Source organism: Thermobia domestica, chromosome 7, assembly GCF_964235325.1.
Source record: "Thermobia domestica chromosome 7, izTheDome1.hap1.1, whole genome shotgun sequence".
Classification (NCBI taxonomy): Eukaryota; Metazoa; Arthropoda; class Insecta; order Zygentoma; family Lepismatidae; genus Thermobia; species Thermobia domestica.
The window spans coordinates 252,844,475-252,860,679 of NC_137460.1; the positions used below are offsets into that span (position 1 = coordinate 252,844,475).

Consider the following 16,205-nt stretch of genomic DNA (forward strand, 5'->3'; position numbering starts at 1 on the left):
TGTAAACCACCAATGCTTTGTAGTTACTTTGGCATTCGCCTATGACGACATATAGGGCCCACTGGTGATGAAACTTAAGGAGACCCCTGGGGAATTCGCAAATGTAATAATATTCGATATGATACGATATTTTTTAGTATTCGAAATAAGAAACGATACCAATTTGAACTTTAGTACGATTGAGAACGAGCAAAATTTATAAGCATCAGATATATAATTATTGAATTTTAGTTTCCAACGTTACCTACCCCGTGACCTTTAAATAAGCCGCGGTGGCTCAGTCGTTCACATCTGGTGCGTGGGGTACCTAGTTCCATCCCAGCTTGGGCCAAGAGAGCTTCGTGGTGAACAAACACCGTGTGCGTGGGTTTTCTCGGAGATCTCCCGTTTCATCCAACTTTCTTCATTCCACAATTTCATTCATCATCATTACAGTCTCATTTAGCCTACAAGGCATAACCACGGGACGTAAAACTAAATATTTCACTTCATTTTAAATATCCACCGGACTTTTTTTTCCTTGAAACACTGCCTACCCACCACCACGCATCATCAACATTTAGGCCTACTCCTTTCAAGCACTCTATTCCATCTAAAGGCCTTCCATTATACTTTCGATGGATAAGATGGAAGTGCTTTACGATGGTTAAAATAACTGACAAAAAAATGAAATGAAATCGTTAAGTTTTACGTCCGACGTTTATGCCGGTTAGGCTAAAGGAGACGGTGATGATGAGAGATGAGTGAAATTGTGGAACGAAGTATGTGACAGCAAACGGGAGAACCCCGAGAAAACCCACGAGCAAGGTGTTTGTCCACAACAAAGTCCACACGGCGCGAGCTGGATCGAAACAGGGACTCCAAGCACCAGATGTGAACGCTCTACCACTGAGCCACCGCATTCCCCGATAAAATAACTGAGTGCATATGAAAGATGACTCTATTACATGCTATTTTCCACCGGCGCGGCGGTGTATTTCTGCACGGTGTACAGAAGCTGTATATTATGTTTATATGAGGAGCGTTAAAATATGAAACCGGGACAAGCATCTTTGCCAAAACCCACTTAGTTTCACTACACTCGCTTACGCGTATACCCACGATCATTGACGCGCCTACTTCCCACGGACGTACCCCGTGCAGGGACACCAGCTTTGCACCGCCCTGGCTCGGATATATAGCATTTGTGCTTCTTGCGGCCATCTAGCACAGGCTGGTTGTGTTTCTGGAATATAGTTCTTATGCCATACACCACGAAGGCGTATTTATAACGGAATCGAAAAAGAATTTAACTTTCCAACAATTACTTCTTGTGGCCCTCTTGAATTTTATCTATTCCAAGTGAGATATTTTCAAATATAACCCAGCGCAAATCTTTTAGGAGACAATATGAAGGAAATCAATGAAAGTATGAATTTTTCAACAATTATTTCGTGTGGTGCGCCAAAAGTAAACCTGTACGTCACTTTGTGCATTAAATCATTGTTTTCACTTCATGTTAAGTTCTTCACACAGAAATCAATCACTTCTACTTGTAAATTTTCTAAAGATGATTTGGCGTAAGTGGGTGAATATTTGATTAGGGGTAAAATCGTGTCCTTTTAAGCTTTCATTGTGTTTTGAACAAATACGTGTTATATTCGTCTTCCTGATATTCCTCATGAACTTTCACGACCGTTACAATATGGGTTTTGCATTAGCATCTATTCTTTGTATTTTTTAAAAACCAAGTTTTTACTTAAATGTCATTACCGCAACGTGTCCTCACTAACAAGTTGTCAAAATACATAACGGTTTGTGTCACTTTCCAATATTTTATTTTTTAAAATAATCGACACATTCAAGAGAATATACATTGCTCCTCATTACTCCGATAAATAAAATATTCCACCTTTAATTCTATTTATTTTATTGTTTGTAAAATCTCAGTCTCCAGCTTAGTATGTCATTATCGCAGAAAGTTGATAATTGAGTTATTTCGCAACTTGGAACTGGCAGCATTGAAGAAGTAACAATTGGAGAACGATTTGACATCCTAGTTGTGTGTGATGCACGCGACAGTTCGAGTGTATGTGTTTCTGCCATTACTGTAACTGTCATTACCGCGCCATACAATTCTGTTGCGGTAATGACATAGAAGTGCGATATTGGCTATTGAAGTGCATAAACGTGTTTCTACTGTATAGCATAAATATGTATGGTATGCTTTTTCTTAATATAATTTACAAATTATGCAGATCACATCTTTATACTAGAGGGAAGAAAACTACTACCATTTATGCTATTTAAACTTCCAATTACGGCGTTTATGAATTAACTAGAAATTTGACAAGTCCTAGATTCAGCGACGGTACCAGAATTAAATAGGCGATGCGAAAGCTACAAAAATTTCTTTCAAAAGTAGGGAGCCTAACATCTGTAATATATCAACCAGAAAACATTACAAATATTGTCTTCTTTATCTTATCTGTAGGGCAACTTGTGTCTTAACACCTTCGTAGGGGCTTAAGCCCCACTTAGCTCCACCTTGTGCTATCACAGTGTAATGATACATTTGAAACGTTTCATTCATATTAGGGGGTAGATTAAATAAGATTTTTAAAAAAAAAAATAGAATTTTGCTGTTGAGCTTTAATATTCTTACGTAAGGTTATTCACTAATTTCGTAATAATTTCTTAAAGTGTATTAATGGGTTCTCACCGACTTGCTGTACTATGAAACGTCAAGCATTGCCTGCTAAAAGGCGAGCTCCTCGTTATACAGCAAAATTAAAGAAAGATTCAATAAAATTGCAAAAGTACTTCAAGATGGAAAGAGAAAGATACAAAGAAAGGATCAGTAAGAAGAAGCTAAAGACTGTAAATGAGAGAAGCTCAAGAGAGGAAAGAAAAAGATAACGAAAACAGTGGAGAGAGAACCAAAGAATGAAAAGAAGAAAAGACAAATATTTATCAAATGCTGTAAGAGAAACTCCACTGGCATCTCCTCCGTCATAAGAATGAACGTAAGTTATATAGCCTATCATAGAAAAATATATGTAATAGGATATGCATCCTTGTTCTGTTGTCGTTTAGTGATTTTGGTCGTTTTCTTTCGGAAGGGTGGAAAGAACAAGAAATGGTGACCAACACCGAGTTTATATGCGCTTTTAGGTAAGGTAACAAATGGAAATGACATTCTATCTGACGTCAAGGGTCGGAAAACCATTAACCTTCTCCTGAGAACAAGTTCCAGGGTGGTGAGTACCCGAACAATTATGACTTCACCGCTATCCATCACGAAAATAAAATATATATTTAGAATATGCCTGATAAGATAATGACCATTAAAAATATTATATTTTAGTTGTTCAATATATTCATAGACCAATGGAACAGGATAACTCAGAATTTACAATAATTCAAGACTCGCTGTAGAAAACAGTGTAAGTGTTACCTTAAAATTGTTTCACTTATTTTTCAATACATTTATGCCTTACTTAGATTTTCATACACAGCTTTACTTTCTTATATTTCAGTTTGTATTTCTAAGAAATAGTATTTTCTATTTTGTGACGCCTGGGCACAATTTACTGTCCTTTGTCTCTACTGCTACAACAAATATTGTTTCTGGCACTTACATTTTTATCTATAGCGAGTCTTCAATTATGTAATAGCCACAGGAAGACATGCAATATTCTTATAGTTCACTAATTCTCATTTTTGAAAAAGAAAAACTGATGACAAGAAAGTATATTTTGAGATAAAAGAAGTCAGAAATTAAATTTGTTTTATGTGCATTATTTAGATTATAACTGCACTTTCGTTCCTGTTTTCCAGGGTCGAATGGTCGCAGGGAACACGCGGAAGACAACATGTGAGGAGAGAAAGATCCACTGCATAGAAAGTAATTAAAGAATTGGAGAAAAATAGAAGGCACAGAAGAGAAAAGCTGGAAGGTACAAGAACGATATCAACGAAGAATAATTAAAAAAAAGGGAGAAACTTATCAGAGCTTAGACCTCGGAAAGAAACTAGAACATCATGTCTTCAGGTCACCATGCGAGGGAATTAACACCGATAATGGAAGAGACGACACCCTTGAGAACAATTCAAGCTGAACACTTAAGGGCTATTTGTGCATAGTCATGTACACTCATGTCCAAAATTATTGTCGCATGTCTATAAATATGTTGTTGTAGGAATATAATTTGATAACGAATTCCGCCCGGTATTTCTTACAATGTTAGTATGTGTATGATCCTCAAAGACATGTATGTGGCAAATCTCATGTCAAAAGAGCAGTGAATACGAACAATAACATGAAAATAAAACTTTCTTGTCCATTTACCAACCTTTTGATTACTCATTATAATTTTCGTATTTATAATTCTGTTCCTATGAAATTTACCACAATTATACATTTCCCGATTACACACATGGTATCAGTATTAAAAGTATCCTGCAAAATCATTATCAAATTATATTCTTACAAGAAGACAGTTATAGATATACGACAATCGTTTGGGACATGAGTATACATGGACAAATCATATTTAAGTACAGTAAAAAATGATGGAGAATATAATTACGAAGTTCAGTGCATGAAGTCTGTTGGCAAAAATAGAGTCTTTTGACCTCCAAAGCCTGATATTTTGTGGTATGAAAGAGACGATATTGTAGGTTTCAACATATCTGAACCTCAGTATGTAAGCAGGATAAGAGGACATGTGCAAATTGATCCAATTCTGTGGAAAGACTTTTGTGGGTATTACAATTTGTAGTGTACATGAACTGTTGTATTGTTTATTTGTTTGCCATTACCACACAGCATTATGCCATTACCACAACATTGTGTCATTGCCATAACACTGGTGTCATTCCCACAACGGACCAATAATTTATAGTTAGTGTGTAAACTAAACAGCTATCAGCTATAGCAAGGTTCTAAATGTACACAACTAACGCATATTTTTGGTATTTCGCAATAATTATGCTAAATTGTTACTGAATTGTATGATATATAGATATTTTGGTGTTACCGTACTTTCGCAATTATCGGTGTTAAATTAGTATTTTCTAGTTTGTTTTCCACTGAAATTTTTATATTAGCGTTCAGTAAATTCAATAGATCTAGCAAGTATGAGAAATAAATGAAAATTGCAATACATCAATTATGGTAAAGAAAAATGTAAATGTGACGGTAATGACTAAAATTTGCAAGTACTTCTGAAAAATGAATAATTTCTCTGAAATAGGTCGTGTTCCAGCGCTTTCCTATCTGATGTATCTTTGCTTGAAGATATATATATATATATATATATATATATATATATATATATATATATATATATATATATATATATATATTGAAAATATCACATGTCATTTTTCCCTTAATCTAATATCGGCCCAACTATACTTAACCCAGTATTGTAAAAGATATTGTATCAATCGTGTGGATCAGATTGCATTGCGCATAACACGAGATTTCAACTGCGCCGCTGCACTATTTTTCCTCACTGTTACCCTGCAAAGAGAAGCTGTATCATGTACGACGTTCAGAGTAAAATATTTGCATCTAGTAAACCTTTCGCGCTTTCAGATTGAAAGGTCCGACTCGATTCACTAGCAAGCGCTACACGAACATCGTATAATTCACATCTACTCCTGTAACGTTTTTCATTTTATACAAAATAAAAAAATATTCAACTAGTACTGAGCACTTACCAATTTGTACAGCACTCACACGCCCAAGGTATATACAATATACAACAATACAATAACTAGGCCTGCAACACAAAGAAAACAATACTATGGCGTCTCTTTCGTGAAACTGCCAAGCGCGGTGAATTGTGGGTAGGTAGCTTGAAGAAAATTTGCCAAAAGTTTGCAGTTGCAAATTTTTTAAACTACATCTGTATATAATTTGCTGAATGAAATTTGCTATTTCATAAAACATGAAAATAATATTTAATTTGCTAAGACATTCCAAGTTTGAATTGAAACTGTCAAGCGCACTAGATAGGTGGAAGCAAATTTTCTGAAATTTGCCAAATGTTTGCTGTTGGAAATTTTTGAAACTACATTTGTATGAGATTTGTTGCATTGCAAATGATATTTAATTTACTACAAACATTCCAAGTTTGCATTGAATTTTCCGCAAATACAAAATCGAAAACTTTTCCATTATTTGATATGACGAACATTAGGCAAGTTTACGGAAAACTTCTGTGCTATTGGGGAGTTTTCAACAAATGTGTCACAGATAAAAATATTTGTGTTGCCTCTATTTTCTGGTACTTACGTTTAATTTATTTTATGTTCCTCAAATTCATTTGGAAGCAAGTAAAAACTGTGCCTGTGAGCGTGATAAAACGTAAATATACCGGATAATTACTTCTTCAGTTCCTTAAAAAATATATATGTATATAATTTTACCACATTTCATATAGGCCTACCAAATGAGATAGCGGATCAAAGATAGCCGCTGTTTACCAAATTTCGTTACATAGCATAGGTTTCATTGAGCCAGAGGGAAAGAAAAGTATAATTGAAAGTTTCTATATTCGTTCGAACTGTAATGTACCTCTTCCTATTATTTTAAGAACCATTTCCTTTCTTTTTGATGCATCAGAAAGGAAACGCCAAAAATCACTAGAATGTGCAGATTTACCGAAGTACTATCACTAGAGTACCGAAGTACGTACTAGATCACTAGTTTTAATAGAAAAATAATTAAATCTAGTACTAAATCACTAAAAGTGGCATACCTGCCATATTGTATTACTGCGCAAAAGTAGTGCATTTCTATGTTCAGTATTGCAAACTCTATCATATAAGTAAAGTATTGTTCCAATACTCCTTTTTCGTTACTTTCTTACTGTAAAAGAGGATATAACTTTTTAAAAAGCGATGCATGAAACAAACAAACTGAAAAATACAAACCAGTTTGTTCTGGATGGGTATTAAAAAAACGAACAAATCTAATCGAGTGGTGGCAGGAGCGCAGCAGGTGGGTCGGGTGGTATCATGTCCGTAGCGAGTAGGATGTAAGCGACGGTGGCTCTAAAGAAACAAGGATAGTTAAAAAGAACGTTATGTGGCATAAAAAATATATTCGTTTAAGATGCGTTAAGTGCTTAGATGCGTTTAAGCACTTCAGTTACCACTTTGAACTCAATTCACATAGCACTTTATTTCATTATGTTATCATTATGGAATGCCGGTACTACATGTAAGAAGCATACTTTGCATTTCAATTTTCTACTTTATTATTCATATCATACTATACATTTCATAATTTATTATCGAAAGGTAAATTCCGATATATATTGATTACTTATACAATTTTGTTGTTAAGTCAATCACAAATTTAGTCCGCAGACCTACATTTTATACGTATATACACCCCAAGATAGGAAAGCAGAGAGCCCCAAAGAGACATAAGTTGTGGGGAATCATCAAGAGTTGCTAGAATCAAGCCGCATGTTTTTCTCTCTATTTATTCGCACAGTTCTAGGGTATTACTATGATAGTGAGTTCGAAATACTGACACATTATAGGCTGACAATTTAGATTACTCTGTTGTCTGGTACCCCCTCAATGTAGCGGACCGTCATCGGCAAGGAGGGGGTGGAGCTGAGAGAGCGGCTTCATCCTTTATTCTTATATCACCCCTCATCTACATCGTTTGCATGCCCTCTCAACCGCGAATACCGCTACCGGGCTCGCGGGTGGTTGGTGGGAGTCGGGAAGAGGAAGGTCTAGTGGACGTCTTCCTCCACTTGGGGAGGATGTGCACCCACCCGGACTACTGTTGTGTTTGTTCAGTGTTTGTGCTGTCCGTAGCGTTGTCTTTGAAATTTTAAAAAAATACAAAAAATTGCAAAACTAGAAATTGAAAAAAGATAAAAATAAAAAATCTGCACCTTTTTGTTTTGTTTTGTTCTTTCTGGGCTGGTGGGGTCAATCTTTTTTTCTTGGACAGGTTTCGTTCCTTTTGTTTTGACTTATTCCTTTTCCGGGGCCACGCGTTTCTGTTGACGGGAGTGGTTGCTTGCGCTCCCATTGCCCTTGACCGCGTCTGCCCCACCCTGATCCTAAGGTTGTGGGCGTACTGAAGGGATTGCCAGGGCGTTAGTTCTCCCGTTAACGTCCCGGTGTGACTTCACACCCTTTTTTCCTTTCTCAATGTTCATTTAAAATCTTACTTCTATGGGTACCAAAAATTTAAAATCTGATCCGGGCTCTCCCTCACGGAAGAAGCCCAAACCAAGTGAGAGTGAAATTGTGGAAGAGACAAGTATAGCCGTTCCAGTCATACGATATCTTGTAATTAAAGATAAAGATGATAGTGCCGCTTCTGGTGAAAACCGTAAGAGTGCTATTAAGGGCTTATCCCCTTTTGTTATTGATAAAGTTATTACTTACCACGCGGAACAGGTTAAAGAAATTAAGAAATTGAAGGATGGCACACTTTTGGTGGAAACGATCAATGAGAAGCAAACAGCGAAGCTGCTGATGTTAAGTAGTATTGGACGAGTGAACGTGTCAGTAGAACCCCATTGTCTACTGAAGGTTTTCCGAGGGGTGATATCGTGTTGGGATCTCATCAATGCCACCGAGGAGGAAATTAAATCTGAGTTAGCGGACCAATATGTTATAAATGTAGCTCACATTAAAAGTAAGAAGTCAGGGTGACTTCGTAGCTACCCAGTCACTGACTCTTACTTTCAGTTTGCCCACACTTCCTGAGTACGTCAGGGCTGGTTTCTATCGTTTAAAAGTTCGTGCATATATACCTAGTCCCTTGCGCTGTTTCAAATGTCAACATTTTCGGCACACCAGCACCTCGTGTAATGCGAGTTCTGCTCTTTGTGCAAATTGTGGCCAGGGTATTCATGGTGCGGAACCCTGTAAATTGTCCAAGCCCTTCTATGGAAACTGCAAGGTGGGCATTCTTCTTGGTCCGGGATTGCCCAGAGTTTCAACGTGAGAAACGTATCCGAGAACTCATGGTTGTAGAGAAGACTTCTGCCAACGATGCGTAGCGTCGTTTGAAAGAAAGCCTCCCTTCCTCGCTTGCAGCAAGTTCGCGGAAATCTGTAGCCACTCAGAGCGTCGACGTTTCCACCCAAATCGACTTGGTCCCTAAGCCTCGTTTTGACTCTAAGACCTATGTTGCAACGACTAACAACCATCCCAAGACGCCAGTTCCTACAACAAGCGAACTTCTTAAAAACCCAGTTGGTACGACAACCGAGCATCCCAAAACCCCACTTGTTTCTGCTATTGGTGGTCTTTGCGTATTCCAGCCCATCGACGCTCACTTTACATTTCTGGCCTTAAACTTACTGATCATATACGTAGGCTCAAAGATACGGTTCTCTCCCCTAAGATGCCGAAATCTACTCCAGTTCGTAAACCGCCTGCAGTTTCTCTGAAATTTGACATGGTGAAGGACGAACTGATGGATTCCGAGTAGGTTGTTATTGGTCCTCGTGGAAAGGTTCGCCTTAAACGTTGACATCTTCCAGTATGGCGCTCCTTCAGTGGCACATGAACGGCTTCTGTAGTCACCGTGAGGAATTGACACAACTAATATTTACCACTCGCCGGTTCTCATCTGATTGCAGGAAACGCATTTTAAACCTACCCAGTCTTTCCTTCTTTCTGGGTACACTATGTATCGGTGTGATAAGCCTGATGGTGACCAAGCTGCTGGTGGCGTGGCAGTCTGTGTCTTCGATTCTTTTCATTCTCGAGAGATTCACATCGTCTCCTACCTGCAAGCAGTCGCTGTGCGAGTATACTTCCCTCGCCCGCTTACAATTTGTTCATTATACGTTCCTCACTCAGAAACCTTTACAACCGCCGATCTGCTTCAGCTCTTCCATGATCTCGAGCCGCCAGTCTTGCTTGTAGGAGACATTAGTGCCTATCATCGTTTGTTGGGCTCTGTCCGTACTGACGGTCGTGGCCGCCAGGTAACGGAATTTCTTTAGGAGAGTGGCTTGCTCATCCCAAACGATGGCAGTCCTATTCATTTCTCCACTGCTTATGGCACATATTTCTGTATCGACCTCTCCACGTGCAGTGGTGGTCTCTTGACCTCATTGATACGGAGAGTGCATCCTGATCTTTGTGGTAGTGATAATTTTCCCTTATTTCTTGATGGTCTCCATGTTGCTCCTCTTTTACCTCTCCGCCGCTTCAATCTTTAGGGTGTTGACTGGCGTAACTTTCAGGAGCTCAGAGAGTTTCATTGTCGTAATGATCTCCCTATAGGAGCTGTTGCAGAGGCTTTTGAGTAGACTGTTCTTGATGCTGCTCATAGTTCCATCGCAGAATGTGGTGCCGACGTCTCCCGCCGGCGTGTTCCCTGGTGGTCTGCGGATATTCGAGAGGCTATCGTGGCTCGTTGGCGCGCTCTTGCCATTTTTAATCGTCGTCCTGCTGAGGAAAATCTGCAGCCTTTCCATATTCTACGTGCTCAAGCGAGACGTCTCATCAACCTTTCGAAGCGCCAAAGCTGGAAGAATTATGTTTAGTCCATCAATAGTCGCAGCGATGTTCACTATGTGGCGTCGGGTCCGCTCTCTTACTGGCAATTCTCCTACCGTTGATGTTCCTGCTTTGTCTGTCAATGGTGTCTTACTTAATAACCCTTCGGAGATAGCTAACACTTTGGGCCAGTATTTTGCATCTATCTCTGAGTCTTAACATTATTCTCCGGCATTCGTTCCCATTAGTGCCAAGTTAGAGCGTAACCCCTTAAACTTCCGTACCACAAACAGCGAAGATTACAATGCTCCTTTCACTACCCTTGAATTCGATTTTGCTCTTTGTGAATCGTCCAATACTTCTCCAGGGCTTAATCGTATATGCTACAAAATATTGCTCAACCTCTCCCGCGATACCCAGCTTACTTTATTGCAACTGTATAATCGCATCTGGGTAGAGGTGTTTTTCTACCGGCTTGGCGTGAGGCTCTCGTTCTTCCTATCTGAAAGCCAGGAAAGTCGCAACTACCCTCACGAGCCACAGACCCATTGCTCTCAGGAGCTGTGTCTGTAAGCTGTTTGAGAGCTTGGTGAACAAGCGCTTGGTGTGGTATTTGGAATCAAATTTCCTTTTGAGGAAGTTTCAAAGAGAATTCCGTCGTTTCCGATCAACCACAGACGCCATTATGATCCACTAAAGACGCCTTTCTCAACAGAGAACATTTTGTAGCTATATTTTTTGACTTAGAGAAGGCGTATGACACCACATGGCGTTACAGAATTATAAAACAATTATATGACTGGGGTCTTCTAGGGCATATTGTACAAATTATCACGAATTTTCTTCACGAGCGACACTTTAGGTTGCGTGTGGGATCTAGTTTCTCAGAGCGCTTTCTGCAAGAAAATGTTGCTCCACAAGGCAGTGTCCTTAGTGCCACGTTGTTTAGTGTAGCACTCAGCGACGTTCTTTCTCAGATCCAGGTTCCTGTGTCTGGTGTGCTTTATGTTTACGACCTTGTCATCTTCTGTCGCTCCCGCCACATTCGCGGCATTACTCGACAGGTTCAACGGACACTCAATCGTCTTGTTCGCAGGCAGCGTACTTGCATTGTTGACCCGAACTTGTATCTTGATGGCACCCAATTGACCTTCATTTAAACTGTTTCTTGGATTTGGTCTTTGATCGTCATCTGTCGTGGGCACCACATAATCGGAATCTTGAATACTCTTGTCTTCGAGATCTGAATCTACTTCGTGACCTTTCCCACCGCTCATGGGGTGCTGATCGTAATATTCTGCTTCGTTTGTACCGTAGTCTAATTTGGTCTAAGTTAGACTATGGCTGTATTGCCTATGGGTCTGCTCGTTAGTCTCGTTTGCGTCAACTTGATGCAGTGCATCACGTGGGTATTCGGATTGCTACTGGCGCCTACAGTCCTAGTCCCACTACAAGTCTGTATGTTGAAGCCAATGAACCTTCGTAAGCGTATCGTCGCAGCAGACTTCCTAGTTATTCTGCGTACGTGCGTTTTATTCCAGACCACCCTTGTAGATTATGTCTCCGTGGTGGTCGGCTATATGAGCGTTATGCTGCACGTCCTCGCTCTACACGTCCATGGTTCGCGTCCGTGTGTGAGAGAGTTTCCTTGGCGAAGATTTCGTGTGGCTCTCTCTTTCGTTGGTTCCCTTTTGTGCTATTCCGCCATGGCTGCTTCGTCTACCTTGCCATGATTTTCGTTTGTCTATGCATTCGAAACCACAGGCTAGTTCGCAGGTGTACCAGCAGGAGTTTGCCGCACTCTTAGATCTGTACCCCGATTTCAATGTGTTCTTTACGGACGGTTTTAAGGATGAGGATTTTGTAGGCTGTGCTTTTGTCACCGACGAGGAGAATTCCATTTAAATTGCCTGTGTTCCGTATTTACTGCTGAATTGGTGCACTTAAGCTTGCTTTGGACCATTTCATTACGTCGTGTGCTTGTTCGTACCGATTCTAAGAGCGTGGTTCTGAGTCTACAGAATGTCTTCAGTATGAACTCTCTCGTGCAGGACATTCTTCTGAGATACCATCAATTGCAGCAACAGGGTTGTGTCGTCGTTTTTCTCTGGGTATTGAGTCATGTCGGCATCCGGGGAAACGAACTTGCTGACACAGCTGTCAAGACCGCCACCTTGGCCGAAGTTAGACTGGAGCATAAACTTCCCTGCTCCGATCTTTGTCGTCATTTTTCCAGCTTGATGCACTCTCACTGGCAAGCGGGTTGGGACCAGACAATTGGGAATAAACTTCACGCAGATAAGCCGATCCTAGGAACGTGTCATACATGTTTTTCTTCTTGTCGTCGAGATGAAGTGCTCAAGGCGCGTCTAAGAATCGGACCTCTCGTCTGACACACACTTATTTGTTGCGTGGATTGGACCGTCCATATTGTGAGGGGTGTATACTCCCCCTGAGTATTCCGCACATTCTTGTTGAATGTCCTGAATACTGTGACGATGATGCAGGTCTCCACTTTTATCCTGCTCGTTTTATTCCCACATTTTTGGAGAACTGCTCACGCTAAATTTATAGCGGATGTCGCAAGAGGAAAAGTAACTAAAAATTACACCAAGAAACACTTGGGAATGATGAGAACTTAATCTAGAAGTAGAATAAAGGCTCTGCTAAATTTATTACATTACGATTAAAGCAACATTTAACTTACATTCGGCTTTATAATTAATAAGTAACATCTTATTTATTATTTCTATTTCTTTTAGAATAGAAGATGAAATGCAATTACACGATTGCTGTTCTTATACGTGAAAGCTTTACTGTGGGTAGACAAAACATTGTGAAATGTGATATGACACCCCTAAGTCTAACAATGGTACTATCTGAATCCTTGTTACATACCTTAACTTGGATCTTGTATAGCTGTCTAATAAGTTGCTCGTCGATGAACTTTGTACTGATGTCCGAATCAATCCGCTAACAGAATCAACAACAGGAGGCCCTGAGGCCCTTTTTAAGTATTCTCGAGGGACACTTCCAAATCTTGTGATAATCAGACCATACATTGCGTCAGTTCCCTTTTGCCTTCTCATTGGTTCTTAGCACGTGTCGCACCCAGGATACGATGCATGATACATATACACGTGTACGGATGATTCAATGTCATGTATCATAGAACATCCGTAAATACTGACTAATGTTCCTCTCATTATTGCGTCGGTGAAGTTATGATTGAGTTTGTATCCTGTTAGATTACCATCAATAACCTTCACTGAGTAAACTTCTTAAGAAATTGCGCAGCGATGGCAATATCAGTTGCCTTCATCTTTTTACTTATTTCCTTTCGTTTGTTGCTAGCACTAATCAATCGAAGGGGAGAAAGGTGTCTATTAATCCCAAAATTTCAACTTCACTCAAGTAAGGGTAAAGGTAACCATATTTCGAGTTCATGGCCACATTCTCACTGCTTGATAATTTTCGACTCTGAAAATTACCAAGAAGTGAGCGAGGCATGCTAGGAACATGGGTAACTTACTTATGGAGTGACCCTCGTAGAAGAGAATTTTATTTCGATATCCCTAACAGTATGGATTAAAAGAAAGGGGGATATGATGGCAAAGCACTATGATTAATAAATGATAGTTATATCATTTAAATAGTAAATCTAGCCGTCTCATGGTTGCATTTCATCGATACCAACTATAATCATTTTTTCGTCGATTAATGTCCGACAATGTCGAAATAACACAAGGATGGTGCCTTTCTAAGGCATAAATTCAATCATAAAGCATAACGAGAGACATGAATACACCCATTGAGACAAGATTGAGCACTTGGAACAAAATTACAACTTCGCTGGTGAAAGTAAGAGTTACGTATCTAGCTATTTAAAACATCAATATACAGAAAGCACAAATGACTCAATGCAAGGACTTCAGAATGCAATAGGGTTAGTCATAACAATATCAATATCCATAGTAGCTACTAATACAAACAAAAATTATTTTAAAAAAAACAAAAATAAATTCCAACAAGTTACATATCTTCATATACAAATGCAATAATCTCATACATATATCTGATAGGCTCACATGAAAGAGTATAATTCTTCTGATTAGAACTAAGACAATGATTATTTGCTTCAGAACTTGTTGTTTAAAGTTGAATCGAACATAGAGGATTACAGCGTAAATAGTGATGTTACAATAACGTCAAAATAGTAATGAAACAATAGATTCATTTTTTTCTACCTTAAGCACTCATGTAACTTATGGAATGTTATTAAAGTCTGTTATACATATGATTGACTCTGTTCACAACATCTGCTTACTTGTCTCTAAGACTTACTAAACGACTTATTAGTCTCCCCTGTATGTATCCTTTGAACAGTTAGAAAGTCGAATTCGCAATGGAGTTGTGAAACACAATTTAGATTAACTGACGAAAACAATGGAAAAATTAGCAAAAGCGATCCGTTGGCATGGAGTTAGTTACAATTACTAAAGATGAGTTGTGATAAGGAGTAAAACAACAAAAAGAATAAAATTAAGACTAACGAAATAGGGTTCCATACCTAAAAATATACTGTCGTAAGCAAATTTTGAAAAATGCCACAATGTGTTAACACCTTTTTCTATTGAATTAATTGAGATACTATTAACTATTTTTAACGTTTATTTTTAATCATACAGTATACAAAACTAAAACAATATAGCTATAAGAGCTTAACAGTATAATTGAATATATTGAATTCTATTTGTAAAATAATTCAAGATTATACATGCTTAGCATCTACATAAATAATGGGTGATGTTACCTATGAACGTTGGTAATTTATTATGATTAATATCTCTCTGGTTATAGACATATTATAGAATCTACGATCATAGTCAATTTCTTAAGATTCAATAGTATAATTGAAATTAAATTTATATTCATTATATTGCTGATCAATTCAGATTTAATTCAAATGATATAGACAGATTCAGCTTTTATGCGTAATAAACAATGAATAACATTAATGTAAATATACGACTGACAGCAACGTGATTTCAATTTACAGGGGAAAGAATACATTGCAGTTAATATCAGTAGGGTAAGGAAACTAACATTTTTGTAATTGAATTAATTAGCGACTAACACCAATCTGTTTTGGGAGAAAGGGCTTTAGAAAATATTTATAATATCTGACCGCCATGATGATTCAAGGGATGGCTACTATAATTTCTTCTTGTGGTTCTTAATCCCTTAGAAATTTATATCGGAAATTAATTGTAAAAAAATATTATATCTAAATTTGCCAAAACAAAAAAAAAAAAATATATATTCAGCAGTCTCGTCCCTGAGTCAACATGTCGGTGAAACTATAATATTGGAATCCTTGTTCATTATAATTGGTTTAAAAACCGAAATAGGGGGTGATTCTCTCTCTTTCTTTCCTCTTTTGGGGTGTTTTATTTCTTATATATATATATATATATATATATATATATGTTCCATAATTCGTGTTATTTTCTACAGCGCTGAGAGAAGATGAAGTTGATACACTATTAATGTAAAATTTGGCACTCTTATTGAGAAATATCTGAATTTTTCAAATTTCTAAAGAAAATAAGAGAAAACTGCTGTTTAGCCCCTCTTTCAGGGGTGTAAACACGAAAGTTTATTTTTCTTATGGGAGATTCAATGTTAAATTTTAGAAGCAGTTTTCTCCAATAATTATT

General features: G+C 38.3%; 1 protein-coding gene across 1 annotated transcript in view; it reads left to right on the plus strand.

Moving 5' to 3' along the window:
- LOC145690822 (uncharacterized) overlaps positions 1-5,197 on the plus strand; it is a 66,258-nt gene extending 61,061 nt beyond the window's left edge. Inside the window, exon 2 of the mRNA XM_081766132.1 lies at positions 3,820-5,197. Coding sequence (XP_081622258.1) covers positions 3,820-3,883 — 64 coding nt within the window. The 3' untranslated portion in view covers positions 3,884-5,197. The remainder of the gene's footprint in view (positions 1-3,819) is intronic.
- Positions 5,198-16,205: the final 11,008 nt, after the last annotated feature.